This window comes from Bos indicus, chromosome 12 (genome assembly GCF_029378745.1).
Source record: "Bos indicus isolate NIAB-ARS_2022 breed Sahiwal x Tharparkar chromosome 12, NIAB-ARS_B.indTharparkar_mat_pri_1.0, whole genome shotgun sequence".
In the NCBI taxonomy this organism is placed as follows: Eukaryota; Metazoa; Chordata; class Mammalia; order Artiodactyla; family Bovidae; genus Bos; species Bos indicus.
This window is the reverse complement of record NC_091771.1, coordinates 11,978,628-12,006,049: the sequence shown is the minus strand read 5'-3', so window position 1 is coordinate 12,006,049 and position 27,422 is coordinate 11,978,628. Positions and strand designations below refer to the sequence as shown.

At 41.0% G+C, this 27,422-nt stretch overlaps 1 protein-coding gene across 7 annotated transcripts in view; it reads left to right on the top strand.

Moving 5' to 3' along the window:
* Positions 1-546: 546 nt before the first annotated feature.
* The window catches only part of VWA8 (von Willebrand factor A domain containing 8), a 400,893-nt gene continuing 374,017 nt past the window's right edge, over positions 547-27,422 (top strand). For 3 of the 7 annotated variants that reach the window (XM_070800014.1, XM_070800012.1, XM_070800015.1), the window contains exons 1-2: positions 547-760; positions 20,424-20,501. In XM_070800014.1, the coding sequence (XP_070656115.1) occupies positions 616-760; positions 20,424-20,501 (223 nt within the window). In that variant the 5' untranslated portion in view covers positions 547-615. Of the gene's footprint in view, positions 761-18,591; positions 19,205-20,423; positions 20,502-27,422 lie in introns of those variants that run through there. The other 4 variants (XM_070800011.1, XM_070800010.1, XM_070800016.1 and 1 more) reach the window with 2 other exon arrangements.

Here is a 27,422-nt window from a genome sequence, read left to right as displayed (position 1 = left end):
TTGGCCACCTGATGCGAAGAGCAGGCTCATGAGAAAAGACCCCGATGCTAGGAAAGATTGAGGCCAGGAGGAGAGGGGACGACAGAGAACGAGATGGTTGGATGGCATCACCGACTGACTCAATGGACGTAAGTCTGAGCAAGCTCCTGGAGACGGTGAAGGACAGGGAGGCCTGGCGTGCTGCAGTCCATGGGGTCACAGGGAAAACGAAATACACGAAGACCGGGCCATTAACCAAGAAAGGGTGACACCATCAAAGGCTCCTCACACCCTTCAGCATCTCCTGAAGTCCCCGAGCACTGACGGGACCGTATGGAGCCGCCGGAGGCCTGTACGGGGAGTTCGGGGACGCGCCGCAGGTGAGTGCGAGGCGCGCCCCGGGGTCACTGCCGGCACGCGCTCCTCCCCGCCGGCCCCGGGCACGGCTCCAGGCGGCGAGGACCTGCAGCCCAGCGGGCCCAGGGCCGCCCGGGCCGCCCGGGCCGGCCGAGCCGGGCGCGCCGGGGGAAGGAGTTTCCGGCGGACTCCGCGCGCCGCCGCTTCCTGTCCCCCTCGTCGCGCCGCCTCACGCCGCCCGTCCCGGATCCCCCGTCGTGGCGCTCGGCTACGACCCCCATGCAGTCGCGGCTCCTGCTTCTCGGGCCGCCTGGCGGCCCTCCGGCCGCGCGGCGCCTGCGGCTGCTCCTGCGGCAGGTGGTGCGGCGCCAGCCGCCGCACTCGGATGCCAGGCTTGTGCACGCCGGGGCGGGGGCCGGCTCAGGTAACCCCGGGGCGCCCCGCGGCCGCGCTCGCCCCACGCGTGCCCTCCGCGCCTCCGCGCCCCCTCACTCCCCGCGGCTTCTTTGGGAAGGAGCGCGGCGCCGGGAGCTCTAGTCTCCGCCGCTTTCTGCTGGGTAGCGCGGGGCCAGGCGTTTGCAGTCTCTGAGCCTCCTTCTGTGATGTGAGGGGCCTGGCTTTAGGTTCCTGATGGTCTGAAATGATGCTTTTTCCTGACCCCAGTGGTTCCTTCACCATCCCACCCCGGGATTCTGACTTAGAATACTGTACACGCAGGGGTTCATGCAGCTGCCCTCAGAGGCTGCGGAAAGCTGGACCTGACCTTGCTCTCCAAGTCCCCAGGACCTGGATGGAAGTCAGTCCGTGCCACGTTCCAGCCAGGGCTGGCGGCCGCTGACAAGTGTACGTTCTCGCCAGGGATCCCCTTCGTTCTGTTTTAAACTTATCCGTGAGCCTTTCTGTCGAAGTTCTGCTTGGAAGTTTTCTTTTGTCCCAGTTCACGATGTCCTAGAACCCAAACCCCAACTTGATTTAGTTTAAACCCCTGAGGTCATGGAGACCTAGAAAGGAAAAGTGACTTCCTGCAGATCACACAGCTAACCCTTAGCAGTGAAAAGCGCGAGTCCTAATCACTGGACCACCAGCGAATTCCCTGCTCAGATTTCTAAGCAAAGTATTTCCTGGCTCTGCCGGGGCTGGTTTTAGGGACTCTGTGTTTGTGCTGGAGTTAGAGCCTTTGTGCTGGTTAAGGAAAGGGATGTATGTTGTTGCTTCACTTGAATGACAGAGTGATTCTAGGCAAGATATTCAGCGTCGTTGCTAAGAATAAGGGAGATTTTCTCTATGAAATTGCTGGTTTCTGTTTCTCTTGCACGCTACTCCCCCCACCCAGCAATAATTTTCCTTGTCAGAAATGAGGGAGATTAAGACCTATCCATTTCATTCATTTCATTGAACAAATGCTTTTTTTTTTTTCCTTTTTCCTGTACAGAGTTTTATTTCAGATTTTGCCCCTTTATCAATTATTATGTTTCTAGGGTGGTTTTTTTTTTTTTCATTCTTTGAGCTGTTTGCTTCTCCTTTGCCTTCAGTTCAGTTCAGTTCAGTTCAGTTGCTCAGTCGTGTCGGACTCTTTGTGACCCCATGAATCACAGCGCTCCAGGCCTTTGCCTTAGCAGAGGTCAAGGTACAAGTATAGCATAATCTATAACTCAAGCTTTAAAATGAATCAGCCTGGGTTGGGGCCCATTTCTGCGCTGTGTGTGTGTGTGTGTGTGTATGGGGATTTGAGAGTAGGTTTCCTAATTTTGTGTCCCAGTTTTCTTAACTGTAAAATGAGGATAAGGAAAGTATATTAGATAGGGTTGTTGTGAGGATTTAATTAGTTATTAGGATCCCTGACATATATTAATGTTCAAAGTTGGCTTCTTTATTATTTTTAGCATATTTTCAGCTATGTGAGATTTATTCTGTTTTCTTGGCTTTAGAAGAAGTGAAAACAGTTGCTTTTAGGTTTAAACTGTGAGAACTATCTAGGTAGGCTGTTGCCTGTGTGTGTGCTGAATTGCTAAGTCGTGTCTGACTCTTTTTGGCCCATGGACTGTAGCCCAGCAGGCTCCTCTGTCCATGGGATTTTCCAGGCAAGAATACTGGAGTGGGTTCCCATTTCGTCCTCCAGGGGGACCTTAGCAGGGTTAAATCATGTGAACTTTAAAAAATAATTGTTCTTTGTATATGAATAATTCATGTTGATTATAAAAACATTTAGACATGTCCTCAAAATGTGTATTATGTTGAGCAAATCAGAGTACAAGCTTTGCTGCAAATGTGAGACTCATGTACACATTACTCATGACATACTCACTACTTAGACTCAGTCACTTAGCATCATGACACAAAGAGTAAGTTATGTTAACCCCACTTGCCTTGCTACCACAAAGACTCTTAAGGTTGAAGATATGAGGACTGAGGATAAATGTACCTGGAGACTCACCAGAGATCTGGACTCAAGTAAAAACAGGCAGCAAGCTCTGGGCTTCCCTAGGATGTAACACTGGCCATCAAGGTTGAAGTGTCCCCTTTTGAACCAGACGTCACACATGGACAACTGTAAACCACAAATAGCAGTGTGCCGTAATGAATTACAGTTTAGATTGGGAAGATGTGCTCATCTGCACTCAGCCATGTGACTGGTAACTCATCTCTCTGCCAGTAATTGACATTGCTTCCTAGTAGTTTGGAAAAAGAACAACACGGTACATAAACAGTAGATATAAATTATATACTATTTTTATCTCTCCTAGGCTGTATGTATGTCTTATTTATTTTTGTATTCCTTTTTGTGCCTGTCAACTTGTTGTACCTAATAAGCATTCAGTGTCTTATTATGTTCCAGTTCATACAGAGAGGGAGCAGGAGTGACTGGAATTTGCTGTGTTGGCCTTTAAGATAGGAGCTTTATAAAGCCTGAGAAGCAGAGGGAAGAGAGGGTCATTTTGTTTAAAAAAAAAAAAAAATCCCAAACCCACCGCTTTTTATCCTTTGTCTAAACATCCATAATTTGTAAATTCTGCATATCTCTTTACACTTCAGTTAGTTGCATTGTCTCTTGGTTTTAGAACAAAGGTTAACAAGGAGGTTAGCTGCTGCAGAGTTCTTTTGTTGTTGTTTTGGCCAGCTAAGTTGCTTGTGGTATCTTAGTTCCCTGAGCTGTGGTTGAACTCGGGCCCTCGGGAGTGAGAGAACAGAGTCTTAACCACTGGACTGCCAGGGAATTCCCTGCAGAATTCCCTAAGAATTTTCAATAAAGATTATTGTAGTGTTTCCTCAGGAGGAGACAGATTAGTTCAGTAGGACTCTCATGTCAAACAGGCACAGGTCTATCATGGATCAAGTGATAATATGGAAACATAACTCTGTAAATCCACTTTGACATGTTGAGCACCGTCCTTTTATACCATTATTATTAAAGGGTTTCACTACTTTATGACTTTTGTGTATAAGTTTTTTAATAGAAGTATTTAAAAATTCTGTATAAGAAATCTATGTTCGTTGTAAGTAAAATACAGATAAGTCCTCTAAAATGGACTCTTTCCATGCAGATTCATGATTGTCTTTTTTTGTGTTAATGTTATCAGGTTTTGTAAAGTGAAGTGAAGTCACTCAGTCGTGTCTGACTCTTTGCGACCCCATGGACTGTAGTCTACCAGGCTCCTCAGTCCATGGAATTCTCCATGAATACTGGAGTGGGTTGCCATTTCCTTCTCCAGGGGATCTTCCTGACCCAGGGATTGAACCCTGGTCTCCTGCATTGTAGGCAGATGCTTTACCATCTGAGCTACCAGGGAAGCCCAGGTTTTGTAAAATAATATGTATATTATTATGTATATGAATACAAATTTCTTTTTAAAAAATTGAATCACATATGTTTTATAATTTATTCTCAGCTATTATTGTTAACATTAATATGGTGATAAATTTTGCTCTATATGGTTATTTTAAATAAGTATTAAATTCATGTATTTATCCATATAATTTTACCAGTTTCCCATTCTTAGACATTCAGGTTATCTATTTTTAAATATATAAATGGTGTAATAAACATCCATCCGTATATATCTTTGTGATTTTAAGATTATATGCTTAGTTTATAATAGAATTAATGACTTTGGGGAAGGGAAGTGTAGAACCCCTGCTTCAATTCAGAAATATAGTGTAAAGGGAAAAACCTATATGTGTGTGTGCAAGTCTTAGCTCTCTATTTACTAGGCATTGAACTTTGGAGAAATTATTAACCACTTTGCACCTGAGGACAGTGAATTTTATGTATTAAAGAATTTAGCAATAAAATCTCAGGACAATTGTAAGCTAATAAGTTGCTAGGAAAGCAATTTATTTGGAACACAGAGACTAACCTGGAAACTGCTGATAAATTTGGTTTTCTCTTGGGTCTAAGTTTTGTATTAAAAAAAAAAAAATGATGACACTTACATGGTTCTTAACTGAGGTAATTCCCCTTCCCGAGGGGGCATTCGGCAATGCCTGAATGCATTTTTTAGTTGTCCTCACCAAGAGAAAGGGAGTGCTACTTGTATCTAATGGGTAGAAGCCCTTGAATCTGCTAAACATTCTACCATTCTACAGGACATCCCCTCACAATAAAGAATCATCTGGCCCAATAAATCAGTCTGTTGAGAAACCTTGCTGTTGAGAAACCTAGAACTAAGCCAACTTCTTTGGTTGGTTTAGTTCAAAGTTGCAGGTCATTGAATTGTGAGTCTGTGTCAGAGTTGAATGTCCTAAGGTGTGTATATTAATTAACTTGATTCATAGTCTACAATTTGGCAGGCAAGAAGCATTGCATCTCCCATTTTAGAAGAAGGGCTGCCCATGGATGTGCCTGAAATATGTAACTAAGAAAAGCATTTTTGAGATAGATAAAGATCTTGGCACTAGAACAGCTTTGAAATATCTGAAGACAATACCCTCAATTCTCCTGGGTTGGCCGAAAATTAAATAAAAACTATCAGTCATACAAAAAATGTAAAGACTTACTAGAAACTATCAAATAAACTTCTGGCAAAGCTATATACTACAACGTTTGTTGATTAAAAATTGAAGAAAGAGCAAAATCTTTTCAATATTCAGTCCACACTGATAGCCACAAAGGAAAACAGAGGACAGAGGATAGAGGATATAATTGGTGAAATTCTCTATGGACAAAAGAGTAATTGACAAATCAAATCTTTACTATAAAATAGTACTTTAAATAAAAAAATTTAAAAATGCTCTATAAAACTTGATCAAGAAGTCCTTTTTGCTTAATTTTATCAAGCTAGTCACTTGATGAAAATTTATGACTGTTAGTATTATTTTGATTGGAATGTTTGTTCTCAGAATATCCTCAGGGTCAGAATGCCCTGTATCCCTCTCTGAGTGTGTATCTTCTTTGTGAAGTAGGAATAGTGACACTTGCCCCCACCTGCCTTTACTATATAACATTGGTTGCATTAGTTAGCAGTCATGAGGTTTTCAGTGACAGAAATATGTACAGAAAAATGTGTCATTGGTTCACACAGATGAGCAGTCCAGTGACTTCAGCCTTGGCTAGATGCAGGATGTCAGAATATCTTTAGGGCTTGGGCTCTCTGCCTTTCCCCTTGGTTCCGCCACTCTCTACTCTTCCTTTGCTGGATCTGATTTTTTGCTGTATTGGTTTCAGTGTCTGGCAGGCTTTCCTAAGGTGGTAGCAGTGATAGCCTTACTGACAGGCCTAGATTTTGACTGTCCTTACAGCTCACAATGTGAGAAGTTCAGTTCATGAATCACAGCACGCCAGGCCTCTCTGTCCATCACCAACTCCCGGAGTTCACTCAAACTCATGTCCATCGAGTCGGTGATGCCATCCAGTCATCTCATCCTCTGCCGTTCCCTTCTCCTCCTGCCCCCAATCCCTCCCAGCATCAGAGTCTTTTCCAATGAGTCAACTCTTCGCATGAGGTGGCCAAAGTACTGGAGTTTCAGCTTCAGCATCGGCCCTTCCAAAGAACACCCAGGACTGATCTCCTTTAGAATGGACTGGTTGGATCTCCTTGCAGTCCAAGGGACTCTCAAGAGTCTTCTCCAACACCACAGTTCAAAAACATCAATTCTTCGGCACTCAGCCTTCTTCACAGTCCAACTCTCACATCCATACATGACCACAGGAAAACCATAGCCTTGACTAGATGGACCTTTGTTGGCAAAGTAATGTCTCTGCTTTTCACTATGCTATCTAGGTTGGTCATAACTTTCCTTCCAAGGAGTAAGCGTCTTTTAATTTCATGGCTGCAGTCACCATCTGCAGTGATTTTGGAGCCCAAAAACGTAAAGTCTGACACCGTTTCCACTGTTTCCCCATCTATTTCCCATGAAGTGATGGGACCGGATGCCATGATCTTCGTTTTCTGAATGTTGAGCTTTAAGCCAACTTTTTCACTCTCTTCTTTCACTTTCATCAAGAGGGTCTTTAGTTCCTCTTCAATTTGTGCCATAAGGGTGGTGTCATCTGCATATCTGAGGTTATTGATATTTCTCCTGACAATCTTAATTCCAGCTTGTGCTCCTTCCAGCCCAGCGTTTCTCATGATGTACTCTGCATATAAGTTAAATAAGCAGGGTGACAATATACAGCCTTGACATACTCCTTTTTCTATTTGGAACCAGTCTGTTGTTCCATGTCCGGTTCTAACTGTTACTTCCTGACCTGCATTTAGGTTTCTCAAGAGGCAGGTCAGGTGGTCTGGTATTCCTATCTCTTTCAGAATTATCCACAGTTTATTGTGATCCACACAGTCAAAGGCTTGTGAGAAGAAGAGAGGACACCTTTTCTTGTGAGCTCCAACAAAAGTCCTGGTGAGAACTTTCACAGGCCAGCCTTGGATCATAGGCCCACCGGTAAAACAACCACTGTGGTCAGAGAGTGGCATGTTCTGACAGGGATTAGGCAGGGTGCTCATTTCTGGGCATTTGGGTGCAGGGGTAAAGGTTGGGCTGAACTCTACCCGAAACAAATGGGGCTTATTCTCCACTGGAGAGAGGGAGTCTGTTGTCAAAAGAGGGAAGAATATTGGGCATGTAAAACAAAACAGCTGTCCACTCAAAGTTGAGTGAGTAATGTCCAAACATATTTGTCCAAGAGTAAGTGTAATGGAGAAGGAAACGGCAACCCACTCCAGGGTTCTTGCCTGGAGAACCCCATGGACAGAGGAGCCTGGCGGGCTACAGTCCATGGGGTTGCAAAGAGTCGGACACGACTGAAGTGACTCAGCACAAGTGTAATGTAAAAGATACTATTAATTGTTTTTGTGAATATAGAAATTATTTTCCTGTAAACTTTTGGGAAATCCCTTTACATTAGGATCATTACAAGTGATACAATCAGGCCTTGTTACTTTAAAAATGGCCTTAAATTTGATTTAGTTTGGAAGATTTTAACTATGAGATTGTTTTCAGAGTTTTTAATTTTCAGTCCATGTTTTTTCCATGTTTAAATAAAATATATAACTTAATTTATTGGTAGCAGTAGTTATGTGACAGTTTGTGTACTGTATGGAGATTTAGGTTAATCTGTTATGAGTTATGCGTGCTTATAGTTACAGTACAGTTCGGTTGCTCGGTCGTGTCTGACTCTTTGCGACCCCATGGACTGTTACACTCCAGGCTTCCCTGTCCATCACCAACTCCCAAGCTTACTCAAACTCATGCCCATCTAGTCAGTGATGCCATCCAACTATCTCATCTTCTGTCGTTCCCTTCTCCTCCTGTCTTGAGTCTTTCCCAGCATCTGGGTCTTTTCCAATGAGTCAGTTCTCACTGAAAGCTCAGTGCTTACATTTTTGCATTATTTGTAATAACAAATGTAATAAATGTTAAGCAGCGTATTCTATAACAATTTGTATTTTCTGTTAACTCATTCTTAGTTATTTTAACAATTTCCATTATGAGTATTTTATTAACTCAAATCTTTATTAACAAATAATTGCACTTAACCAAAATGTTTTTGTGGTTTGTTTGAAGAGAGGCATGCATTGGTGTCTTTTGCTTATGTTGTATTACCTGTTGTGTAAGTATCATCAATCTCTTTTAGATTAATACTTATAGTACTTCGCGTGTATGGATCCTTTACAAATAAATGACTTGATTTTTTTTTTACATTTTTTGCTCAGTTTATTATATTTTTAATTACTTGATTTCTGAGCACGATAGAAAATGGGCTATTCTCAAAGAATGCAGAAAACAGGGGGCTTGAAACAATACCAAATTAAGAAAAACAGTATTTGACTAAAAACTATTGGGTTGGCCATAAGTCCATTTGAGTTTTTCCATAAGACATTATGGAATAACCTGAAGGAACTTCTGGTCCAACCCAATATAATCATTCATTTACATATTCATTTATTGAATACCTGCTTGGTTTGAGGTATTATTTTTGGCACTGGGGATACAAAATAATTAAAACATAGACTTTGCTGATAAAATGCTATAGTCTTATAGACTGAACAGTGATCTTCAAATGTTCTTCTCACTTAGTTCTTAGATTTTACAAATATATATCCCTATGTACATTTTTCGGAGAGGGCAATGGCACCCCACTCCAGTACTCTTGCCTGGAAAATCCCATGGAGGGAGGAGCCTGGTAGGCTGCAGTCCATGGGGTTGCTAGAGTCGGACACGACTGAGCAATTTCCCTTTCACTTTTCACTTTCATGCATTGGAGAAGGAAATGGCAACCCACTCCAGTGTTCTTGCCTGGAGAATCCCAGGGACGGGGGAGCCTGGTGGGCTGCCGTCTATGGGGTCGCACAGAGTTGGACATGACTGAAGCGACTTAGCAGCATGTACATTTTTAGGTTGATATCTAGAAATTTGCCTGATAAGTATAAATAGTTGAAGAGCATGTTGTCTCCATTGTATTGTAAATATTGACATTTAAAACCAAAAATTGTTACAACACTCTTTAAAATGTATTTTTAAAATGTGTAGTCTGAAAGAAAGAAAGCACAACCTAAAAGCTGAGAGTTTTATTTGGTGGATTTTCTGAGGACTTCAAGGCCAGGACACTGCATCGAAGATGACTTTGAGAGACTGCTCCAAAGAGTCAAGCTGGGGAGCCAGCATATGTAGGAGATTTTGCAATGAAGACCAGGTAGTTAGAACATCAAAAGAATACTGTTAATGAAGGAAGACCAGGTATCTGCAGTTAAGGAATGTAGTGCTTTTCTGTGTATGGGAGGGCGCAAAGTCAGGGCTCGCTCCTTTGAACCACGCTTCCGACAGCTGGGGCTGGTACCCTGTGCCTTCTCACCTCACGTCCCCTTAGAGTGCACTTTCAAGGGTGGCTGCAGCGGTGGGCAGCTTGCTTGCGTCCTGAGTCCCCTCAGGGCTCACTTTTGGGTGGGTGTAACGTGTGGATTGATGGCTGCAGCATTCTTTGTGTACTAATATGGCAGGCAGTATTTTAGTTCATGGTCTCTCCAGTCCAAAATATGACCAATGTTTGAGAGACACTTCACAACCAATTTTTGTCCCACATTGCTAGGAATGGTTATTCCTAGGTCAGGCAAAGGTTCTTCTTGATATACCACTCCAGGTGCTAATTTCTGGATTAGACCCCATTGATAATTTAAAATCCTCTGGATCCTCTGATTTACTAGTCTATTATGATCCAGAAAATGTTTTCTCTTGTTGCTTTTTCCCATATGTAGAATTACACTGTTACAATTATCCTATTTATTTTGAAAATTGTTAGTATGTAGAATTATAAATGTGATCTAATACCTCAAGATGTTTAGCCATTATCAATTTTTTTGCCTGGTTACACATTGGGTAATGTAAGAGATAAGAATCTTATAAAATAGGTAGGATATAAGTAATACAGCTAATAACATTGGCAAATGTAGCAGGGAGACACAAAGAATGAAGAAAATGGAAACAGAGAACAAATTAAAATAATGATTAGTATGACTTGTTATTAGTATAACTAGTTATAATAGGTTGCAATAAACCATCAAGTCCACAGAAAGCTAGCCAGAGAAGCCAAATTCTGGAAGGATCAGGTAGAGAGAAAAAATGTTGTATCTTTGTTTACAAAGGTATCGTTCATCAGTTTCTTGTAGGCCATAGCATGAGAGGTAAGTTTTTTTTTCTGGGAAACAAATATTAAAAGCCAATATGTTTCTGAGAAAGTCATAAAGTTATAAATCATATTTATCTAAAGACTATCAGAAACTTGTATTTGTTAAAAAGTCCTTTTTATGAGTCTTCTTGACTCCTTTTGTTGAACTATCAGTGTGAACTAATGATTGTCTATAAAGGACAAAAGTTAGACTGGCATGGTTAGAGATTTGAGTACAATGCAGTTGGCAAGAAACGGATATTTCTGTGACATGAAGCATTTTAAGAGAACCACGTGGTGCTAGTATTACCTGCCTGCCAGTGCAAGAGACTTAAGAGACCGGGGCTTGATCCCTGGGCTGGGAAGGTCCCCTGGAGGAGGGCATGGCAACCCGCTCCAGTTCTCTTGCCTGGAGAATCCCATGGACCAAGGAGCCTCATGGGCTACAGCCCATAGAGTCGCACACAGTTGGACACAACTGAAGTGACTTAGCACACACACAGAATTATGACTGATAACATTATATCAGGGCATATATCAGATTTTAGGAATTCCATATAAATTTTGGAATATCTATATTAATGAAATTCACCTATACATTATAACCTAAAGTTCATCTCCAGTCACTTGACAATGTTTCTCAAGTAATTCAACATACCAAATAAGCCTAATTAGTTTAACAGTCCTCTTTGAGGTGTCGCAGTGTTCCTTTGAAGAGTTGTTTTCAGTGCTCAGTTGTAAGTCATGTCCAACTCTTCGTGACCCCATGGATTTTAGCCCACCAGGCTCAGACTTTGTCTGTGAGATTTCCTAGGCAAGAATACTGGAGTGGGTTGCCATTGCCTTCTTCATTTGAAGAGTTAGCTGGAAGCTAAAAGAACTTGTTAGATTTTCATATTTGGGAAGTTTGTTAACAATATCAAAAAGGTTTTAAAACACAACAGGGAGGGAGGGGATATGTATACATATAGCTGGTTCATGTTGTACAGCAGAAACTAACGTAATATTATAAAGCAATTATACTCCAGTTTAAAAACAAGAACAAACACAATAGTATCATAGGTCATATGAATTGATATTTATTTAACCAAAGTCACAAATGATTTCAGAAAACAAATACAGATCACTTAAGGGCGCGGGAACTCACACAGTCTGTTATGAAAGGCAGACATACATGTATGGGGAGATGCAGAGTCTGGGCTCATTGAGCTCATTGCTTTGATATGCATCTCAGATAACTGGGGCCAGTATCCTGTGCTTTCTGATCAAAGGCAAAGAAAACTGCTTTCTTAAAAGACAGAGAAAATTAAATCTAGTCTTTTACCAGCTTACTTTTAACAACGAGATTCACTTAATTAACTTTAATCTAAATCTAGCCAATCCTGACCATCCACAAACCTTCCATCACTGTCTGTATCTGTCTTTGTCTAGTTTGTCCCTTAGTCTTTCCATCCAGAAACAACCAGCTCCAAGATAAACTTACTTTCTTTTCTCTTAATATCATGCAGTTCCATTTTTAATACCTTGTTTTCTGAAAAACACACATTCCACTTTCCTACTATATACTGAAATGTTTCCTTTATTATTTCTGTTAGCTTTAATTACATGTTTAAATTAGAATCCTCAACTCTTAAAAACCTTAATTTCTAGTGAAAACTAAGAAGTAAGCAATTATGAACTGTCTTTTAGTTAGCTTTCTGTAGATGGGTGAACATAAATACTAGGGATAATTTCTAAAAACCTTTCCTTTTTTATAGAGAACATCTCAGGGTGGCACCAAACATATTCATTAGTAGTCCTAAATAACTTTAGTTTCTCTGTTAAGTAATTGATAAATCTTATTTTATTTGAGAATGACTTAGTTATTTAATAAACTTCCGTCACTTAATTTAGCATAGCTCTAAATTCAAGTTGCCAAATATCTGGAGAGATTATTCTTAAGTAGACATTCCTTAAATATAATTATTCCTTAAAAGTTCTTCCAAAAACTATCTAATTTGCATTGAATTCACTTATAAATATTTAATTATACCAAGTTATTTTTCATACTCGGAGAAGGCAATGGCATCCCACTCCAGTACTCTTGCCTGGAATAGATATTAACAAGTTTTATTTAACTTCCATTCACCTTGGTACAATAAGTATTGTACCTAATGTTGGTCACTCTAAAGACATGTCTATATTAATTAGCTCAACAAACTTAAACTAACCTTAAGACCAGATATTAACTTAATATTAAATATTTTCAATTAACATGAACCTGAAAGTCATTTTGATCAGTTTCTTTCTGTGTAGAAATATTTAGTTTGTAAGCATTTACTTTTGAGTCAATTAAATAGAGCTCTTATAAATTTAATTTTGATATTTTCTAGAGATAGAGATATCTCATATATATAATGTGTACAGAGATATATGAATAGACAAAACTAGAGAGCTCATGGCTTCACTTAAACTTAGAAATGAATCAGGTATTACAGTATAAACTTACTAGTTTGTAAATAACACTTGAGATGAATTAAATTGGGTTGCTTAGATGACTGAGACTTTACTATTTGTGGAAAAGAGGTTTAAAGATTTGTGTTTGTCTTTGATAAAGATTCTAAGAAGTCTATGAATTAGATTTTCAGTTGAGGGAGGCTTTCCAGTGGTTTGAATTTAAAATTACCACCTTTGTAATTTTTTTCCCTTGGCTTCAGATTTTGCCTGGCTGAGCTAATTAGACTCAATCTCAGGTCACTGTGGGCTGTATTTATGTTTCTAATTTGCAGAGATTTGCAGGACAAAGACAGTTGTTTTTAATTACCCAAAGAACTGTCACCTCTGCTGCTGCGAAGTCTCTTCAGTCGTGTCTGACTCTGTGTGACCCCTTAGACGGGAACCCACCAGGCTCCCCTGTCCCTGGGATTCTCCAGGCAAGAACACTGGAGTGGGTTGCCATTTCCTTTTCCAATGCATGAAAGTGAAAAGTGAAAGTGAAGTCGCTCAGTCGTGTCCGACTCTTAGCGACCCCATGGACTTCAGCCCACCAGGTTCCTCCGTCCATGGGATTTTCCAGGCAAGAGCACTGGAGTGGGGTGCCCTCGCCTTCTCCAGTTTGTCACCTCAGTGATGTTAAAAGATTGATTTGCCCCTATATATATATATATATTTATATGTATTTTATTATATAATTATATATATAATATTTGAAAGTTGCTTTTCTGTATCAGAGATTTCTAACTAAAATTTAAGAGTTCTATGTTCTAGAATTTTAGAGTTTAGTCTATCATGCCTTCAAAAACTCATATAAAGCATTCAACAAAGAGCCTCTTTCTAAGTTCATAAGTTAAACCCAGAGCAAAATCACTGTTTTTATTTTTATTAGTCCTTGAATATTAGTTCCCACTTTTTTCTCCATTGTATGGTTCAGGTAACCCTATTGATTTCCTTTAATATATTTAATTAGTATTTCTTGACGAGCAAATCTATATGTTTTGTCTTATAATACCACACAGGGAAATATTCCTCAGTGAAACATGTCTGTCTCAGAATTAAAGAAAACAGATGTAGCCATCTTATATAAAACCAATGAAAATATATCAATTCTTATATACTTTATCTCAGTTCTATCTTTTATATCTTTAGCTTTCACTAGAATCCAATCAGCAAGTTTTGATCTTACAGAAGGAGTTCTAGAAGTTTTTCTTTTTATTCCCTGTCTATTTAATCTATTTTGTTTTTAAAGGCTCTGGGATCCCCATAGAGGGGGTTGAGCCATGAAACTCAGGCCCTTTTGTTAATGTTGATTAACTGGCCTAATTGTTGCCCAGGTAATTGTTGGTCAGGTATCTCAGTGGAATTTTTTTTCCAGCCCCTTAAACATAAACTTAAAAAATCTGGAGTAAATAGAGTGGACTTGTTTGGCTTTTAATGTTGGGGACCACATGGGGGTCCCTTCCGGTCCACTTAACCTTAGGTAGTGTAATATCAAAACCTTGTGTTTTAATCCCATAAGTGTCCATTTTATTTATTGCATTTTGAATAACCATTTAAAGATTTCTTTAACTATTTGGAATAAGTCTTTTTAAGATTTCTACCTGGTTGGAAAAAGTATCCAGACTTTCCTTACAGTTTTTTTTCCTGTTAACATTAATTATTCTAATGTTTTTATTAGCATCTGTAAGACCCATTGAGGGGAAGCAAAGACCACAAATAAAACTTCCCAAACTGTTTTTTTCTTACTTGTTTTAAACTAAGGAAGTTCTGAGGATAGCCATTACATATATTTCCTTTTTCCCATCTTTAATTTAATTTTTATAGATAACAGTAAAACAGCCGTTTATAATGACAGCTCTGTAAAAACTTACTAATTTAGAAGCTTCTCTAAAGGATTCATCATTTGGCTATTAATGAGATATATACTAACAGTGATTCCAACTAATAAGATGTAAGAGGCTTCCCTGTAAGAGAACGGGGAGGATGTCACCTAAATAAAATTCTTAAAGTTTACTTCCCCAAATAGTATGACAGAGGTCAAGTTTTCAAAATACACACACATACACAAACAAAACTCCCTAAGAAGATCAGGCAGAACATTTATTGATACATCTCAAAGACACAGGAAGAGAAATGCAAGTCCCCTCTACAAAGATTTTGTTTAAGGTCAGAATTCTGAAAAGATATTTTTTATCAAGCCAAATTTTTAACTTAGCTGCATGCACACACACACACACACACACACACACACCCCAGTTTGGTCATGTAAGGTTAAGATCTTTTTTTAGTATAATTTAGGTACTTCAAGTGTGATCTGGCTGGAGTATTAGTTGGAGGCTGGTTTCCAATTCTCCTTTAAATATTTCAAGTCATTCTCCTCCCCAAGCTCTCAACTCAGACCTCTGGATTTCTTTTACTGAGCTAATTCCAGACTCCCCTATCTTCCAGTTAGGGATGTCTCAGTGTTTTTCAACACGGCTCCCCTAATACCTTTAGATTAGGGGGGGTCACTCCCTAATATCTTTAAACTGGAGAGGCGGGTACCTGTTAGATGCTGCCAAATGAAACTCAGAGTCATCAGCCATTAACAGGAGATCCTGGAGCCAGGAGAGACCCAGATTCATCTGGACTCTGTGGAGGTGGACGGGCACGAGGCCTCTGTTCTGTCAGCGTTCTGGATCCCCAGAGAGTTTAGGCAAAGGAGAGAAGTATGCCCTGCTTGGTTGACAAAACTGTTGTCTAAAAAAAGTGCACAGCCTAGAAGTTGAGAGTTACGTCTTATTTGGCAGACTTTCTGAGGACTTCGAACCCAGGACATAGCATCTCAAGAGACTGCTCCAAAGAGGCAATGAGGGGGAGTCAGAGTATGTAGGAGATTTTGCAGTAAAGATCAGCTACTCAGAACACATCAAAAGATCACTGTTAATGAAAGAAAAAAAAAAAAACAAACCAAAAAACAGATAACCCAAGTTAAGGAATTTAATGCTTTTCTATGGATCAGTCCAGTTCAGTTTAGTTGCTCAGTCATGTCCGACTCTTTGCGATCCCATGGACTGCAGCACACCAGGCTTCCCTGTCCGTCACCAACTCCCGGAGCTTGCTCAAACTCGTGTCCATTGAGTAGGTGATGCCATCCAACCATCTCATCTTCTGTTGAAGGAGATTCCCGCCTTCAATCTTTCCCAGCATCAAGGTCTTAGCCAATGAGTCAGTTCTTCACATCAGGTGGCCAAAGGATTGGAGTTTCAGCTTCAGCATCAGTCCTTCCAATGAATATTCAGGACTGATTTCCTTTAGGATGGACTGGTTGGATCTCCTTGCAGTCCAAGGGACTCTCAAGAGTCTTCTCCAGCATCACAGTTCGAAGGCATTAGTTCTTCGGTGCTCAACCTTTTATATTGTCCAGCTCTCACATCCATACATGACTACTGGAAAAACCATAGCTTTGACTAGATGGACCTTTGTCAGTAAAGTAACGTCTCTGAGATGAAAAGCATCATTTTCTCAGGTAGATCTGGTAGAGCTGGTTGTAGATGGCTGGACAACACATACAGAGAACATAGAGTTCTGTTCTTCTCATGTTAAATTTGAGGTGTGTCTGGAATTTTGAAGTGTCCAAAAGGCTACTGAGAGGTGTGGAACTCAGGAGAGAGATCTCAGCCAAAGTAGACACATAAGACTTTAATTGTACAGAGGTCAAAGGGGGGCCATTGGTATGAATTAGATGATTCAGCAAAGTGTAGCATGGTAACAGCAGTTAGCCAAGAACATTGGCATTTGAGGCAGGAAGGACAAATGCCCCCACCCCGTGAGTGTCGTTTTCCTCTTTGCCGCAGCAGGCATGCTAATTGATCACTGCCCTGTTTATTAGTTAATAATAATCATTATTAGTTGTTGGGCTGGCTGCGTTTTTGCCGCTATGAGAGCTTTTCTCCAGTTGTGGTGAGCAGGGGCCCCTCTCTAGTTGTGGTGCGCGGGCTTCCCATTGCAGTGGACCCACTTCTTGCGGAGCACAAGCTGTAGGGTGCTTGGGCTTTGGGAGTTGCGGTTCCCAGGCTCCAGAGCACAGGCTCAGTAGTCGTGGTACATGGGCGTAGTTGCGCCATGGTATGTGGGGTCTTCCTGGACCGGAGAGCAAACCTGTTTCTCCTTCATTGGCAGGTGGATTCTTTACCTTTGAGCCAACCAGGGAAGCCCACTACACTGTTTCTTAATGAGTCCAGTTTCCATTGTGAATTCTTCTTTGGGGTTTTTGGAAGCCTGTTACTTGATTCCCAAATGTTATCTTTTTGTTATGAGGTTCTAGTTTAATTCCATTTTGATCAGAAAGTATACTTTGTATGATTTCAGTCCTTTGAAATTTATTAAGACTTGCATTATGGTGCAGCCAGAGATCTAGTTTGGTGACTGTTGGCGTGTGTATTTACAGAGAATTCTGCCATTGTTGGGTGTAGTGTTCTATAAGGGTGATTTAGGGTAAGTGGTTTATAATGTTTTCAGGTCTTTGCTTCTACACTTGGTCTTAGCCAAAAGGTCAGGAAGGGATCATCTCTACTTCTATATTCTTCTTTTTTTCCCCTCCTCTTCCATCACTTGTGAGAGAGACGTATTAAGATATGATTTTAAAGCTGTCTCCTGTCACCTTTCAGACCTGTCATTTTGCTTCGTGTTTACTCCCTGGTCGCCCCTTGCCGGGCACCACCTTAGATTTGCCGTGTTTGTCGTCTGACTGCGCTCGCCCTCTCCGTGCGCTCGCCCTCTCCGTGCGCTCGCCCTCTCCGTGCGCTCGCCCCCGCCTCCGTGCGCTCGCCCCCGCCTCCGTGCGCTCGCCCCCGCCTCCGTGCGCTCGCCCCCGCCTCCGTGCGCTCGCCCCCGCCTCCGTGCGCTCGCCCCCGCCTCCGTGCGCTCGCCCCCGCCTCCGTGCGCTCGCCCCCGCCTCCGTGCGCTCGCCCCCGCCTCCGTGCGCTCGCCCTTGCGCCTGCAGGCCCGGTGGCGGTAATGCCTTTCTGTTCTTGCTAGTCCCAGGGCACTGCTCCATCTTTGTTGGTTTTCCCAGACTCTGCCCACACCTTCATAAATGCTTCCTTAATTATTCTCTCCTCAGTTTGAATGAACTATCAGTTTCTTGCTGGGGCCGTGATTGATAATGGATGTATTTAGGAAAAGCACTTCAGTCAGTAGGAAAATCCAGCGCAAAAGCCTAAAATGCATACATGTCTGACATGCTGAAGGAACAGTGAGAGACCTTGCGGCTGAGTAGGAGAGAGGAGGACGCTAGTAGGAGATGACTGGAGAAGGGAAGTGGGGAGCCGGATCAGAAATAGCCTTTTAGGCCATTGCAGAGATGGGGGTTGAGAAGAGGACTGGCATCACTGCATTCCTGTGTTCTTGTGATCACTGTGGGTGCTCTGTTGAGCATTAACTGTAGAGTGCGAGCATTGAGACTGGAGATGTGTAAGGAGGTGAGAGAACGCTGTTTAAAGGAGAAACTGGATTGAAGTCGTAAACCCCTAACTGGCTTGGGTCGGCACTGTGGTGGTGGACGATGGCGGGAGAAGTGGGCAGTACTACATATATATATATATATATATATTTTTTTAATTAATTAATTAAGTTTTGGCTGCCTGGGTTCTCATTGCTGTGCGTGGGCTTTCTCTAGTTGTGGTGAGAGTGGGCTACTCTGGTTTTGGTGAGTGGGCTTCTCATTGAGGTGGCTTCTCTTGTGGCAGAGCTCACGCTCTAGAGCATAGGCTCAGTAGCTGTGGTGCTTAAGCTTAATTTCCCCTGAGGTGTGTGGCACCTTCTGAGACCAGGGATCGAACCCCTGTCCCCTGCATTGGCATGTGGATTCTTAACCACTAGATCACCAGGGAAGCCCAATACTACATGTACTGACAGAGTCAGTACTGTTTTCTGGTGGGTGTAGGAGAGAGCAGTTAAGACGGGCTGTAAGATTTCTGGTCTGAGAAACTGGAAGCATTAAGTTGCCATTAGCTGAATTGGGGGATACTGTGGGTGGAGCACGCACAGATCAGAAGTTCAGCTTTGCATATGCCAACTGGCAGGTGACTGTTAGGCATCTCAGAGACTGTTGTTGCCCATGCTTTGAGTTCTGTGGTCTAGATTACAGGTATAAATTTGGGAGCAAGCAATATATTGCACTTAAAGGCACAAGACCAGGTGAGCTCATCAAGAAGCGATTATAGATAGAAAAGAGGCCAGAATGGGGCCTCCACACCCAATAAGAAGTTGAAGAGCAGAAGAAGGAAAGGCAAAGAAAGCTTGAGTCATAATGAGGTAGGAGGAGGAGCAAGGAGGTGAGGGGCAAGGAAGAGGGAGAGGGGAGAGGGAAAGAGAGAGAGAAGCGGCAGTTGGGGGGCGTTACGGGGGTGGGGGCTGGTGGTTGGGGGAGGCTGTCCATGCTGGGGTGGGGAGGGTGTCCCTGCCTGGCCAGCATGCTTGCAGGCAGGGTCCCAGCTCTACCCTGGAAGTCGGTGGTTCGCGCTTCCAGCTCTGTGTACACGGGCAGTCAGACTCTGACTAATGACGTAGGCTGGGTTGATTCAGTTTTCCTGCCTGTGAGGTTGAGTCATGACGGAGTTAGGAAAACTGCAAGAACAGTTTACTTAGGACAGTGTGCTTTTTATTAGAAGATGCCTCTGAAGACTTGAAAGATGAAGAGTCATGACTTTTGCTTCTTAAGATAGTGTTTTTTAAACTCTGCTACAGGTTTGAGACATATCAAAATAAAAGGGGAGAAAGTTGTCCCCTGCCCATGGTGTTCCACAGTGAAGCTGGTGGTGCTGGGGCTGGTCTCTCAGTGAGTTGCTCCTGGGATGTGTCTTGGACTGCGCATCCTGTGGCCTTTCCTGGCATACTGTGGGCTAGTTCAGAGCCTAGGTCTCTTCATGGTGTTGTGTTTTTGGTTCCTGTGAGCTACTTCACAGAACTGCAGTAACAAAACCCACAATGTCCTTGTACTGAGCTAGTTTGACATGGAGTTTCTGTTACAGCAATTCTATGAAATAGCTCACAGATGCCTTGGGTGACTTAGAGTCAAGATTAAATGAAATAGTGTAAATATACGAGTCTTTAACAGTATTTTGGCTTTCCTTGTGGCTCAGTGATAAAGAATCTGCCTGCCAATTCAGGAGAAATAAGTTTGATCCTTGATTCAGGAAGATCCCCTGGAGAAGGAAATGGCAACCCACTCTAGTATTCTTGCCTGGAAATCCCATGGACAGAAGAGCCTGGCAGGCTACAGTCCATGGGGTCACAAAGAGTTGGACACGACTGAAGCGACTTAGCACGCATGCATGTGTAACTTATACTGTAGATGCCAGTTTCACATCACAGGGCCTGACGTGGACAGGTGAGGCTGTGGTCGCCTGACAGTCATATCTGTGATACACCCATCCCTGTCTGTAGTCAGGAGCATCAGGATTGCAAAAGGCATAGGGTGTTGCTTTCTTAACTTGTTTCTTATGATGATTGTGTTTCTGTATTCTCTTTTTAGGTGATACAGTTAATATTGGAGATGTATCCTACAAGTTGAAAAATCCTAAGAACCCAGAACTTGTGCCACAAAACTACAGTAAGAAATAATCATTTATTTATGAATTTTTCACTTTGTATCACTTCATCCATGAAATGTTTTAGTAGAATCTTTGTCTACCTCTTGCTATTTCTGTTTGAATTGGGATAAAATTTAGACTTAATAAGATTCACAGATCTTAGGCGTTCGTTTTGATTAGTTTGACAGTTTTGTAAATGTGTGTGGGCACCAACATTGCTCTCCTCACCCTGAACAGTCTCTTGTGCCCCTTCCCTCTACCCGGCTCTGGAAGCCATTGCTCTCGCTTCTGCTGTGGCAGATTAGTTTTGCCTATTCTTCAGCTTTCTGTAAATAGAATCCTATAGTTAAGGTATAGTTTTTGTGTCTGTGTGTTTCTCTGTGTGTTTGGTTTCTTTCCGTCAAGATAATACTTGTGAGATTCATCCATATTCCTGTACCTATCAGCTTGCTTTTCATTGCTGAGTAATTTTCCATTGTATAATTATATATCATAATTTATTTGTTCTGTTGATGGACATTTGGATGGTTTCCATTTTTGGACTCTTATGAATGAGGTACTGTGAACATTTCTGTACAGGGCTTGTGGTCACAAGTTTTCACTTATCTTAAACAAATAACTAGGAGTTGATGTGTCATAGGGTAGATACCTGTTTAACTGTACTCAGCACTGCCACACAGTTCTCCAAAGCAGTTGGACTGTTTTGCCCTTTGACCAACAGCAATGTTCCCCATCCTTGCCAACACTGGTATTTCTAGTCTTTTTGGTTTTACTCATTCTACTAGGTATGAAATGGTAACTCATCATGGTTTTTGTTTTATAACAGCTTTATTGAAATGTAGTTAATAAACCACAAAATTTACCTTTTTAAAGTGTGCCACTCAGTGGTTTTAGAATATTTCCAAAATTGTGTGACCATGCCCCTATGTAAGTTGAGAACATTTTTTAAGTCAACAAGAAACCTCACATCCATTCATGGTTACCCCCTGTTTCCTCCTCCTCCACTTCCCCTCGCTGCCCCTCTAGCCTTTGGCAGTCATTAATACACTTTCTGTTTCTGTGGATTTGCTTGTTCTGACATTTCATATAGATGGGATCATCTGACATGTATTCTTTGTGTTTGGCTTATTTCACTTCTCGTGTTTTCAGGGTGCATCCGTGTTGTAGCATGTATCAGTGCTTCATTCCTTTTTACGGCTAGATAATGTTTCATTGTATGGATATATCACTCTGTGTTTTATTCATTCATCAGCTTGGGAATATTATGAATAATACTGCTATGAATGTTCATATACAAGTTTTGTATGGATGTATGTTTTCAGTTTTCTTGGGTATATACCTGCTCCTGCTGCTGCTGCTGCTAAGTCTCTTCAGTCGTGTCCGACTCTGTGTGACCCCATAGACAGCAGCCCACCAGGCTCCCCCGTCCCTGGGATTCTCCAGGCAAGAACACTGGAGTGGGTTGCCATTTTCTTCTCCAGGGCATGAAAGTGAAAGTGAAGTCGCTCAGTCATGTCCGACTCTTTGTGACCCCATGGACTGCAGACTACCAGGCTCCTCTGCCCATGGGATTTTCCAGGCAAGAGTACTGGAGTGGGGTGCCGTTGCCTTCTCCGGGTATATACCTAGGAGTAGAATTACTAGGTGATACGATAACTCTATGTTTAACATTTTCAGGAATTATCAAACTTTTTCCAAAGAGGTGGTACCATTTTACCTTCCCACCAGCAATGTATGAGGATTCTAGTTTCTTCGTATCTTCACCAATACTTGTTATTGTCTTTTTTAGGGTAGCCATTTTCATGAGTATGAAATGGTATTTTATTATTGTTTTGATTTGCATGTCTCTAATGACCTACCATCATTTCTTTGCTCAAAATCATGTCAATTCTCTTCTCAAAATCCCTTAAACAGACTCCTTAGGAACAAAGGCCTTTACGTTTTATGATCCAGTTTTAGCCTTATTTCCTGTGACTGTCCTTCCCCTAGTCTATGTTCCAGTCATTGGGCACAATATAATTTTTTGTTCACTCTTCAGATTCTTTCAGTAGACCATGTGCTTCTTAAGGGAGAAGATCTCACTTTCATCCAATATACAGTTCCCCTGACTCTGCCTCCTAAAAGGCTCTGCGCTCCGTCCCCTCCACTCTGTTGTGCTTTTCCTTTACTATATATATTTTTTTTTTTTTTGAGTTATTTTCCTCAAAAAATAGTACCCTAGTGGTAACTCTAGGGATTAAAATTAGCAGTTTAACTTAAAACAAACCTATTCAGATTAATACTAACTTAATTTCAATAGTATATAAAAACTTTGCTCCAATATAGCTGTTCCCTTCTACTTCTTTTGTATTGTTATTGTCATATAAATTATATCTTTGTATGTTAAAAGTCTTGCTGCACAATTAAAAAAACATTTATTTATTTACTTGGCTGTGTTGGGTGTTAGTTGTACCACGTGGGCTTCTCTCTAGCTGCGGCTCTTGGACTTAGTAGCCCCGTAGCAAGTGGGATCTTGTTCCCGACCAGGGTTTGAATCCGCGTCCTCTGCATTGAAAGGCAAATTCTTAACCCCTGGACCACTAGTGAAGTCCCTTTGCACAGGCTTCTCGTTGCAGTGGCTTCTCTTGTTGCGGAGCATCGGCTCTAGGCGCGCAGGCTTCGGTCGTTGCAGCACGTGGGCTCGGTAGCTACGGCTGGCAGGCTCTCGAGCACGGACTCAGTAGTGACTGTGGCGCCCGGGCTCAGTTGCTCCGCGGCAGCGGGATCTTCCCAGACCAGGGGTTGAACCTGTGTCCCCTGTGTTGACAGGTGGATTCTTATCCATTGTACCCCCAGGGAAGTTCCGCCTTTTCTTCTTTTAACAACTAAGATGCCACAGTCCCCTGGCTGGGGTCTGCTGACATACTCTGTTGTAATCAAAGTACTTATCCATTTTGAGGATCTTCTTATTTGAGAGAATTAATAAGGTCATCTGTATCAGCTTCAGGAACTCAAGGGATCCTAGCAATAATATCAGTTTTTAAAACTTAGAAGCCTATTCTTTGAAAGTATTCTCATATTTTACAAATAACTGAAGGGCTGCCTGAGACCAAGTCCTAAAGTGTAAAAGGTATCTGTTTCTAAATATAGCAAAACTCCCATAAATTGTCACCAAAATCCCCCAGAAAAACAAAGAAAAGCCCTCCACATTTTCTGGCTTACATACTTTCAATTTTTGTTATTGTTTGTATGCATCTCTTATGTAATCAAAAGTTTTCATTTCTTTTGTGTTTTGTTACTAGTAGCTTACCCTTTGAAATTTATCAGAGGAGAGTTTATACTGTAAGCAATCGGGTGGTCTGTGCCTGCTACCCATTCATCATTGTTTCTCCCATATATCAAGCTGACCATATATCAAGCATATGTTTTACCCGGTAGTAAATTGCTACATCGCTCTATTAGTCTTATGAGAAACTGTGCCATTTATACAAAAAAGATGGTTGGGAGTTTGGCTGTCTTGAAATAGGAAAAGTGGCCAAGCTAATTTGACCACACTCTCATGCATTCACATAGGCATTTTGTGGTTGCTACATATTTAGATAGATATATTGTATTGTATAATATAACATGTTTTTATGCATCTATTTACTGTATTGTGTTCACATATTGTATTCTTTGAAGTTTTTCTTCCTCTCTCAAGGACTATTTCCAGAATGGGAAAATTATAGTTCTTTGGCTTCATTCTTGCTATAACATGACTGATAAGTCATTATGGGTTTTGATTATGAGAGGACTTTGATGGATTTTTTTTCTCCTCTGGACTTATTTTTAAAAATATGTTAAAGTACTTTGGAGAGGATGTTTTGATGAGGTTTGGTGCTTCGTTGAAGTACCAAAAGGTACTAAAGGTACCAAAAAGTGTCCCTTTCCTTCTTGTATCTATGCTTCATTTTAGCTTTTTGCCTTTTGGATATTCAGTATTTTGAAATGAAACATAAAATGATAGACTTTTGTTCAGGAGAGGAACTTTAGCAATTATTGTCCTCTCTGGAACTCATTTCACAGCCAGGAAAGTAGGACCTGGAAGAGGTAAGAAGACTAATTAATTAGTAGCAAAACCCAGATTTCCATACTTCCGTTTGATTTTCCTTTTAGTCTGCCATGGTGTCTCTGGCTGCTTTCTTTAGAGTAAGTCCTGGGATGCTAGAAAACTCTTTTGGAATTTAGAAGTGTGAAGGATTGTTGAAAAATATTGAAATAGTTGAAGCATGGTATCAACTATCTTAACATTATTTTTCAGAGCATTGAAAATCACTGTTGTATTCCAGTAATGAAGAAATAAAAGTCACAGTATTGAACTATGATCCCTGATATTATTATTTAACATCTATTTAATGGAATGGTAGAAATACTGCTAATTGGCAGAAACTATAGTCTGGAGATATTCTTAAGTAGAAGTCTAAAATTCAGTTAAAAACCACACAAAAGCAATATTGTCAAAATGAAATTTCTTAATTCGTTGACCATTTGATTGAGGTAATGAGTGCTTAATATTTTGTAGTCATTGTCAGCTTCTCATTTGAACTGTTGTCTGCTTTCATAGCACTGGACACAGCAATACATCTTTTTAGCTCCAATATCTGGCCCAGTGCCTGGCACATAATAGACAGCAGTTGGACTGTTCTTTAGTTTTTTTTATTATCTAGGTCTTGTCACCTCCTGCCTTGACCATTATAACTTCCACTTGTCATCTTAGTCCCTAGTCTCTCACCTGCAAGTGTTAAAGTGGATAATTGAAGCCTTTCTGGCCTTTCTGTATAAAAACCAAATCTCAAGGCTTAGCTGAAATTGGCCACTGCTGAAAAGGGGTTTCTTCATGTATTTGTGCTTGAAGTTAAACTATATTGTATCAAAGCTAGTATTTCTTCCAGGATTTGACTTATGAAGTAGTGCTCCAGGGTAGCAGGTTTTCAATAGATAACTTTAAACCTGACCTCAGTTATATTTCTGCTTCCTTACATAATCTTGTTGCAGTCAGTGAACCAATTATATGTGAGGTCAGTTGAGGTTTACTGGACACACTGAACTCTTATCTAAGCAATTAGGCCCATAAAGATTTACTGCAAGAATTACAATATTGTGCTTTTAAAATGGTGAGTTTGGGCCTCATTAACAGGATAAGATTTTTTAGTGTCTATGTGGGGAAACCTTTGTCTTTAGTTTGCAAGTAATTTTAAGCGGTTTGAGAGACTCACCAGTGTTACAGAATAGCATGGGGAACCTATGTCACCTTTGTGTCAGGATAGATAGTGCACTAAATTGCAGCTACTTGTCAGTTTTAATGACTTAGTGACAGAGGTTACACGAAAGCCTCCAGGGAAGTGTTACCTAAGATTCCCTGACTTAGTAATCAGTGCTTGAGAAACAGTCTGAGAACCTAAGCCTCCAATCCTTATGATTTGCCTTATTTTTACTATTGTCCTAATTGCTTCTCGTTATATGAGAATTTACTTTGGAAAAAGGATTTCGTTTGAGATTTCTTTAGATACATTTTTAAGAATAGCACTCTCAAAAGGATGAGCCCCCTCAACTTTTAAAGCTCTTAAACATGCCCTGAAGTCTCCTCTAGAGTCTCTGAGCGCTCAAGAATTGATGCTTTTGAACTGTGGTGTTGGAGAAGACTCTTGAGAGTCCCTTGGACTGCAAGGAGATCCAACCAGTCCATTCTGAAGGAGATCAGCCCTGGGATTTCTTTGGAATGAATGATGCTAAAGCTGAAACTCCAGTACTTTGGCCACCTCATGCAAAGAGTTGACTCATTGGAAAAGACTCTGATGCTGGGAGGGATTGGGGACAGGAGGAGAAGGGAACGACTGAGGATGAGATGGCTGGATGGCATCACTGACTTGATGGACGTGAGTCTGAGTGAACTCCGGGAGTTGGTGATGGACAGGGAGGCCTGGCGTGCTGCGATTCATGGGATCGCAAAGAGTCGGACATGACTGAGCGACTGAACTGAACTGAATTTTTCTCTAATCTTCTTTGTCCCAAGTACCATACTGATGATGACTTAACTTTTTTTAATGTGTTTTATTGTTTTTTATTTTCTAGCTAATGACGGTTTTTTTTTTGCTTTCTGCAGCTCTCATTGCAGATGTACAAGAGCTGGGTAATATGTTAAATAGGCTTCTTTGGATCTACATGGCAGTTTAGTTGCCATTAATGACATTGTTTAAATGAATTCAAGTAGTAAATACCTAACTTAAAGATTATGTTTTTAATGTAAATATATTATATATGATAGATAGAAGCTTAATACCCTTAATATATAAATATATAATGATGAGACACATCATATGATCCCATAGAAAATAGTCAAAGGATTTAAAGCAGCTCACTATCGGACAGGAAATTCAGATGGCCAGTAAGTGTGTATGTACATATGTTCTAGTGCTGCTTAATAGTTAGAGAGATGTAAATTATACAGTAAGATAGTAATATTCACGCATCATTTGGGCCCAAACTGAAAAGTATTATAATGTCCGGTACCTACAGGGTTGCAGGGAAATGGCATTTCATATATCGCTATGGAAGTGTGAGTTCATTTGACTTCTTTGGAATGTAATATGGTAGTTGCTATTAAAATAAAATGTCTTCTTCATGTAACAGTTTCTCTATTAGGTTCTATTCACCAAGGGAAAAATCAGCACATAAAAAGGATGTTTGTACACAACATACATAGCAGCGTTTTATTGTTTTTGATAGTGACAAAACTGAAAGCAATCTGACTATATCAATAGAGGAATGATTGATAAATTATTATATAGATATTTTATGGAAGTTTTCACAGCTATTAAAAAAGAATAAATTAGATTTATTTTTGGGAACCTAGAGGGTATCCATGTGATACTGTTCAGCAAAAATTGAAGCCTTCAGAATAGTACATAAAGTTTAATACAATT